General features: G+C 46.7%; 1 protein-coding gene across 5 annotated transcripts in view; it reads right to left on the minus strand.

Annotated features, from left to right (window-relative positions):
- The window catches only part of MAPKBP1 (mitogen-activated protein kinase binding protein 1), a 101,774-nt gene extending 93,380 nt beyond the window's left edge, over window positions 1-8,394 (minus strand). For 4 of the 5 annotated variants that reach the window (XM_027642458.1, XM_027642461.1, XM_027642460.1 and 1 more), the window contains exons 1-2: window positions 8,317-8,394; window positions 7,119-7,464 (exon numbers count right to left, since the gene is read on the minus strand). In XM_027642458.1, coding sequence (XP_027498259.1) covers window positions 7,119-7,235 — 117 coding nt within the window. In that variant the 5' untranslated portion in view covers window positions 7,236-7,464; window positions 8,317-8,394. Of the gene's footprint in view, window positions 1-7,118; window positions 7,465-8,031; window positions 8,053-8,316 lie in introns of those variants that run through there. The other variant, XM_027642457.1, reaches the window with a different exon arrangement.
- Between the last annotated feature and the right edge of the window lie 112 nt (window positions 8,395-8,506).

Below are 8,506 nucleotides of genomic sequence, written 5' to 3' on the forward strand. Positions count from 1 at the left end.
GAAACTCTGAATACACCAGCAGTTCATAGTCTTCTACAGTACTATTTTCAATCAGTTTCCTCAGAGTAACTAACAACAGTACTGGTCTCTTTGGACATGAGCAAATTTACAAGGCTTAGTGGGGTTTCCACAGCTCAAATTCTTACGGTGCTTAATCTGCTTGAGCCTGTTGGAAAGTCATCATCACCAGAGCCACTGAAATCATTAGTGACAATGGAACAAAGTCAGCACTTACAACAGTACAGTTTGAGGACTTTTAAGCAAACAATCTTAAATGAACACAAGTCCTCCTCACATAGGAGAGGTGATAAACATCCCTGGTCATCTGCAAAAAGTTGAGCTTTGTGACTAAGGCCAAAATTTGGCCTTAGAAGATCAAGATTCAATGCTTAGGTCAGCCTCAGTCTTCCTGTAGGAGTTTGGAACCATGTCTATGAACATACAAATACTAGCAATGACTCACCTTGACAACAATATTTTTGAATACAGATCACACAGCACAGCTGATTACAACAGCTGCAGGCCTCAGTTGTATTTTCCTTGCACAACACACAGGCACATGCTCAGGGCAAGGCTGTGGTGAAAGGAAATAGTAGAAGGTTTTTCTGAATTGCAGTAGCCACCCTTTGGTGGGTATAGCCTCAGCAGAGCCTGCAGTGTTTCAGGCACAGGGACCAGCCCACATCTGGAGCTGGAAATCAGCGCAGGGAGCATGTCATAACCCTGCTACACATGTACCAAAGCCCTCAGACACTTCCAGCTGTGCGGAGGCAGGTACATCAGGCACAAAGGGAAGCCTGGAGTAACTGAAGCTGGCCTTGGTGATAGTTATTCAAATCTTAGCTGGGATCATTCAGCATTAATGTCAGGGCTAAGCTCTGTTTGAATGCCATGTAAGTGCTGCTCCTGGCACCAAAGATCAACACAAGAGACCTTTTAAGTAAGCCAAAGACTAGCTAGTACACGGTGTTTGCTTTCACACTCACAGAGAAAATTGTACCAAAGTTAATCAAGCAACTTCTCCCTAAGACCTGATGAACAGGAAACAAAATATCTACTTCAATTTGCCAGGCCTTCAAAATGCTGACCACCACTTTCTCAGCCAGAAAAGGAGGCAGTGCCGTGGAGTTACTTTCCACTAGACACAAAGGAAAGTAAAACAATATATAAGTCCTTTTACAGGTGCTTGCAGATCCTTGAAGACACAAAAGCAGATTATGGCCCAGTCTGGCCTCACTTCCAACCATCATTTCAACTGTTCTGCCCTCCTGAAACAAATGAGGTAATACACCACAGGTAGGACCAAGCACACAGCTAGTGAAACAGATGGTACACGATGAAGGAGGACTCTTTCCACTATGTCTGTTGATGCCTTTCTCCACCAGCCCCCTTGCACCACAGTGAACAACAGCTCTGACTGCAAATGTACCACTGCAACACCTCTGCCACCTTCCTATCCCAGCCAGGTCTTTGGCAAACACCACATACTTCACAGCCCACCACAGAACAGCCCGCAAGCAAAAGGGGGTCATCAGTCTGTAAGTGTACAGCTTATCCAGCACAGCGGGACAGTGTTAGCTAAATCTCACATGCCTTCTCAGAATACTCATCTGAGAGAGATGAAGAACAACATACAAGTCAACACCACAGCAGCTCTAAAAGACTATCCAGGTAAGCAGGGTATGACCACCCAGGGGAAGCAAGAACCATTTAAACCCACAAGGCAAATGACCTGGTTTGTGCTGTTCATGCTGACTGCATCCCAGCCATTAGCACACTTCCCCTGCCATGGAGAGATTTTCCCCACTGTCTTTCACAGTAAAGACAGCACATGATTTAGGGGTGGCTAGAAGGGTGGATCTTCCTAGCAATCTCGTTTCAAGGTTGGCAAGAAGGATCACAGTGGTTCATGGATACAGCTGCAGGCTACAAAACCAAATATGTTGAATTGTTATATGCTTTTATATCCACCATCCTCCAAGAACCAAAAGCCATTGGTACTGCAGTTTACCAGCACAAAAACTTCGGCTTTGATATGCTCTGTGTATGTAAGCCACATTTAATACTCACGTTCAGACCAGGAGAGCTAGCCAGATCACCCTGTATTTTCAGGACAAGGTATAACATTCATGGAGTGAAGAATGAAACAAGGAAACTCTGTGTGTGAAACTGTTAACAGAGTGATCTTGAGCACCACTTATTTGAGGATGGAGTAAGGGGGACCAGAGCAGACCAGTATGGAAGGATTCACCCCCTGAGCTATGACACTCTCCATTGTTCCACTGACTTTATCCACAGATACAGACACACCACTGAAATGCAGGTCTGGCTACGGAAAAGCCAATCAGCCTTTGTCCTCTGCTTTAAGGGACACTGTTATAAACCTGACCAGAGACAGACATGAAATCCCTCCTATCTCTGGACAGCAGGCCCCAAGCTGTTGAAGCAATTGGGTGTGTTTAGATTATGCAGTGGAGAGTTGTGAGAAAGATCTCAAGCTGTCAACTGGGGCCAAGTAACATTCATGGATGATGAAGCAGAACAGGCACAGCAGCAGACAGCCAGACAAGGGTTAGATGCATCCCCTCAGCTGTGCCCCTGGCTGCACTGGTCCCAGGGATGGTGGGCTGAGCACTGCTCAGTCTGCAGTGGAATGAAGAAGGCCAATGGGGCAATACTGCACTGAACAGCTTCTCAAAAGCACCATCATTATGTAAAAGACCCTTCCAAATCCTGCCAAAACAAAAACAGCATCAGACAGGCTGCTCTCTAACTACCCACACAGTCAGGCTGCTCAGCCCCACATCCAGCTCCCTGGGAAATATTGCCCACGAGGAACCCAGGAGGCTCTGCTGCTGCAGGGTCAAATTGTTCCCAAAGTCTTACAAAGAATTCCACTCTGCAACAAGCCTCAGCCTATGTGATTTAATAGGAAGTGATGATTTTTGATGCATTTATACCAGTGAACTAAACTTGTGTGGTTTTTGGTTCTGTTACAGTTCAGGTTCAGCAATTCTCAGCTGATCTAGTTAAGTCTAAACTGAATCATGTTGAAAGCCACGATATTTTCAAACAAAAAGGACTGTGTACTGAAGGCAGGAAGCTACAGTCAGGCCAGAAACATGACTCCACTCTCCTGTGTCCAGAACAGCTTGTGGTCCTAGCCGAGCCCTGCAGCTTCTCCGGGGATTAAGAAGTGGGAGAACTGCGTTGGGGACGCAAGGGGCACAACAAGACACAAGGGGTCTCAAGCTTCCATGGATCTGCTTCCCTCTTAAATCTATGAAAGCTCACTGGCAAGACACAGAGGTACACATACTTGTTTCTGCTGGCTGGTAGTAACAGACCATGCCTCACCAAAGGAGGACAGAAAACCCTGTCTCACTAGGAGCAACTTAGGGCTCATTTTCAGAAAAAAAAGCTCTCCAAAAGATCCTGCAGAGCCACCCAGTCCAACCCAGTATCATGAGGCAGGAACAGCCACTCCAGCTGTACATGTTCATGTCCCACTTGGAGAAGGGGGAGACCACAATACAATAGTTCCTGTGCAGAATGACTTCGTGCTGAGGAATGTCAGGTTTTAGTCAAAGCACTCTTTTTAAACTGGCAACTTGAAATATTTCTGGCTTAGAAAAAAACAGGAGAGATCAAAGAAACAAGCATAAATTCCAAATATGTTTCTTTGATTCGCTGGCTTACCGTTTTAGGGAAAGCCTGTAGCAGGTTTTGTAGCAATTTGTTTCTAAGCTGACATTTGTAATCTGGTTTGATTGAGGATACCAGAACACATACACCCTTCCCCCTCCCCAAACAGGCACAGCTTTATCAGTTAAAAAGAGGTTTATATTTACAAGTGTAGAGCTCAACAATACAAACAGCCCCTGCAGGAACTGTACCTGCTTAGGTACATTACTTCTGTGAGCAGAGAGAGAGTTGTGTAGCCAAGTCGAAGGGTACTACAGCAAACAGGACATTTTAACTCTTTGCTTCCCCACTGTCCTGAGAGTGCCACTCATGCAGGGTGATTCAGAGGCGCTCAGTGCCCAGTTTTTAACCCCATGTCTCTCCTGGAATCACAAGCACCGTGACCAGAGGCATGGCCAGGTTTCTGGCAGGGCCAGTAATCCTTTAGAAATTGAACGCACTCCAACCAACTTATCTGAGGAAATTTAAGATTCCAACCGCCACACTGACACATTACAAATCCCAACAGTCAACAGGCCTAGACTTAACTCACAGTACTCTATGTCTATATTGGTTCAACACAAAAAAACAGAGATCTGGAGAGGACAGAAAAATTGGATTCAAGCCATGAACATCAGAAGACAAAAAAAAAAGCCTACACATAAAACTAGTCAGGCACCAACAAAAATCAGGACTCTCATTAAAGAAAAAAACCTAGTTTCAAAAAACAGCAAAAAAGCCAAACACTTCATCCAGTTTATCAAAAAATTTTATTTAAAGAGTTTCCATTCCTCCTTCACACCCTTTTTTTTTTAATATGCATGATTACCTATTAGCTCCTTAGTTTTACTCCTATAGAGATATCCTGGAGCTGTACCATGCATTAATTACAGCAAGAAATAAGTCCTAATAAAAGTCACAAAACAAGTTCTCTCTTGTACAGCTCCCAAGTAACACACTGCATGTCCTGCACCGCCATCATGCAAAATATCTCTGTGTACCCACACTCCCCCTTTCACAGCAATGCACAAACAGGTCTCTGCAGAGCCAGCCTCCCACAGCCTGCCCACGTCCAGCCCAGCACTACACAGCTGCCTCACTGAAAGAAGGCAATTTTCACAGGCCTTCTCTTCAACGTGACAAACTGCATAAGGGGTCTGCCCCTAACCACTGAGACAGCCTGGCAAGCCTCACACTGACAAAGGAAAGAGTAGGACACCAGGGACACTTTCCACTGGAAGGGAAAATCAGCACATGGAAGTCTAGCCAGTGCTACTGAGGGTGCCTGTCCATCTTAAATTAAGTAGCTCGTTGCAATAAAAGCTCCATCCTATGTAACCAAGCAGCATTCAGCAGAGATGACCAACTTCATAGGCCCTTCCATGCTTCCATGTGACCAGTTACATACATCTCTTGGACCAGTTACATACATCTCTTGGAGCAGTCATTTCTCAAGAAGTCCAAGAGACAAAGATGTCTGAAAAATTCCTCCCTGCAGGTCAGAAAAGATTCCTCAGGAGCATATGATGCTCAGTTTTAATCCCAAGAGATTTACACTCACACCAAATAGCATACTGAGATCTGTTTCCTGCTATTTTAGAAAAGTCGAGCTGCTTCTCACCTTGGAAAGCAGAAGAGCACATCCATGGCAGAGGGATGGCAAAGGGCCCACTCCTTTTTGCCCTGCCTGCTCCTTTGCCTGTCCCACTGAAGTCAGACCATAACTCATTTGAGCTAATTCAGAGCAGATTACTTGAGAAAACCAACACCAGCACCTAACTCCTCATAATGACAAATAGATTCTACCAGTAAACTCCCCAGCAGTTCCTTTGCATCTCACTGATTAACTGCTCTTATTAGTAAGGTATACAAAATCTAGCCCTGAAACCCTAATTTGATGGTGTGGAATGAATCCATGAGATCTCCAGGGGCTCAGACAGCCCTGACAGCACACTGGGAAACAGCACAAGGGATAAAATGGAGCTCTTCTAAAAGGCACATGTAAGGAAAACAAAATGAAACATGTACCAGAGAATACCCAGGGTGTGTAGCAGCAGGTCCTGGCCCTGAAAAGGAGTGTGCAGACACAGAGCCAGAATCCAATTCCCACCATACTTGGGAGGGTTTAGGTGGTTTTTATCTCTGCAGAATACAGACAGACCAACCAACTACTCTTCAGCAACAGCTAGAAAGCACATTTCACTGGCAGTCTACAGGGTGCATTAAACGCAGCACATGCACACGCCGAGGTCACGCACAAGCACTAAGGGCTCTCCTCTAGACAACTTTGAGGAAGCCATACAGGGTTTTCTCTAGCATGGCAAGACAAGAATATTGTGTTTCTTGGTATTAAAGAGCCATCTAAGGGAAACTTGGACCTGAATCAGAGTTCTGAGAACAGGATTTCATGCTGGGGACAGACAATTTTTAGGTACAGTGCCATTTATTTCCTCTGAAGTTTTACACGCACTCTTCAAGAGATAAATTTTGAAGCATTACTGTGTTGAGACCAACAAATGCACTTTGCAGACATGGATTACAAGCATTTCTTATTTATTAGTGAGTCTTCTCAAAAGGGGAGGGATTAAGTTTTCTATTTATGGAGAGAGAGCTGCACAAAGGCTGAGTGATTTGCCCAGGGTTACAGGAGAATCAGTGGCAGGGACAGAAGAAGGTGCCCTGACTCACAGGTGCCTTGTCAGCACAAGGCAATGCCACCCAGCTCCTGTTCTCCCTGAACCTGGGTTTAAGTCATCCTCCTTTCCTCATGACACTAGTCAATTCCCAGTGAGTGACTGTCTGTCAGGAATTCCTCACAACACCAAGAATGATGGATTTTTCTGGTAGAACCAATTATATCTCATAGAAGATATCCCCAAGGAAGGGTGTCTGAGGTGCACAGCTGAACACAGAAGAAAGAACATCCAGGCCTGTGGAACACAGACACCAACAGAACAGACACCTCCAAGACATGTTTCACATCCTTCATCTTTCAGATCATCCTTCCCCTCCCGCATGCTCACAGAACATCCTTTTGCAGGGTGAGAGCAACTGCTTACACAGAACAGTTTCTGTATCCTTAGCTGCTGGTAATGCAGATTAGCAGTTTGTAACATGGAAGAAGAGGCAGCATTATATTTCTCCTATCAGTCATCTGTAACAGCTCTACACACCACAGTGCGGGAAATCCCAAAAGCTTTCTGATACAGACTGGGTACATACCACAGAAGCAAAAAGAGCTTCAGAAGAGAAATACAGGTTTTAGCAAGGATCTGCAGCACAGAAAAGATCCCAGCTAAAAGACATACCAGTCACAGATCAGTGTCCCTGTATCATTCTACAGTTATACAGGTCTCCCAAAGCAGCACTGTCAGTGTAGATGGGAACTTAGACAACAAAGTTAAACCATGCTAGCTGCACCACATAGCACTCACCTTGCTGCCTATATCCTCTCGCTTGTTCCCAGGCTTGCTTCTCCTCAGCTTAATGGAAGGGGAGCGAAGTAGATTTTTGATCCGACTTGTTATCGTAGACCCTTCAACCGACATCATCTCCAGGTGCCACAAGGGTATTCACCCCACACACAGACACCGTGCCTGGGGAACGAGCCCAGGTTTGAGGCAGAAATACCGATGTCCTCAGCCTTGCTCACACTCGTTCACATATCTCTCAGCGATTCTGCTCGGGAGCTCCACTCCTGTTACTCTGTAAAGCTATTCAGAGAGGCTGGCAAACTTTCCTTTCGCAGATTCCAGAGGATCAAATCAGCAGTAATCTAAACTGAAAGATGCACCCGTGGGTCAATACAACACTCACAATAAATTCTAGCCTCAGTCTTTGCAAGAAACGTAAACTCAAGAGCTTATGATAAGGATGGATGCAGCATTACTATTCTCTGAGGCTTCCACAAAATTATCATCCATTTAGTATCAATTAGCACATCTAAACCAGTTCCCAAATCCAAAATTTAGATGTTTTACACTTCAGTATCATCTTACGACAAAGACAAAAATTCCCACCATTGGAGTCCATTAACGGAGTCTATCCAGCCCCTTGCTTTTGCTCCATGCTCATCCATTCCACCTTATGTTTCAGAGTCTGGAAAGCACAATACTGTACTTGACTATTAAATGCCTAGTCGCAGAAAGGCCCCGAGAATACACACGAGGGAGTTTTTAACTCTCAAAAATTTATCTCCGCTTTAAGTGCACACAAATATATAGTGTGCGATACCAGATAATAAAGGCACATAATGTTCCCACAACCCCCCACCCCCTATTTATGAGGTGGATTATGGAGGCACTACAGCTGTGCCAACGATTACAGACCCCCGGCCAAAACCTTCACCTTTCCCGGAGCGCCGGCAGTGGCCGGGGGTGAAAGAGGGATGCAGTCAGAGCCTGCAGTGAGATATCCTCCTGGCTTCCGTGCAAAATGGGGGCGGGGGAGAAAGAGAGAGAGAGGGAGGAAGGGGGGGAGAGAGAGAAGGGGGGAGAGAGGAGAGGCAGAGAGACACGTCCAAGCCGGCACAGCCGCCAGCCCCCTCCCTGCGGCGAGAGCACTGCGGACGAGGGGCCGCGCCTCCTCCCGCGCCCCAGCCCCAGCTCACCCCGCCGAGCGATCCTCTCCTACCTGGCGCGCAGGAGAGGCGAGCGCGATGCCCGCAGCTCCTGCCCATGCAGCCGGCCTGCCCCGAGGAGGGGCCGCGGCGTGGGCCGCCCCCGCGGGCGGGGCGGGGGCCGTACCCGCGGCGGCGGCTGCAGCAGCGAGGGGGCGGCTCCGCAGTGCGGGGTGCCGGGGAGGCGCGGGGGGCCGCGGCCGG

Source organism: Corapipo altera, unplaced genomic scaffold, assembly GCF_003945725.1.
Source record: "Corapipo altera isolate COAL_440 unplaced genomic scaffold, ASM394572v1 23b, whole genome shotgun sequence".
NCBI lineage: Eukaryota > Metazoa > Chordata > Aves > Passeriformes > Pipridae > Corapipo > Corapipo altera.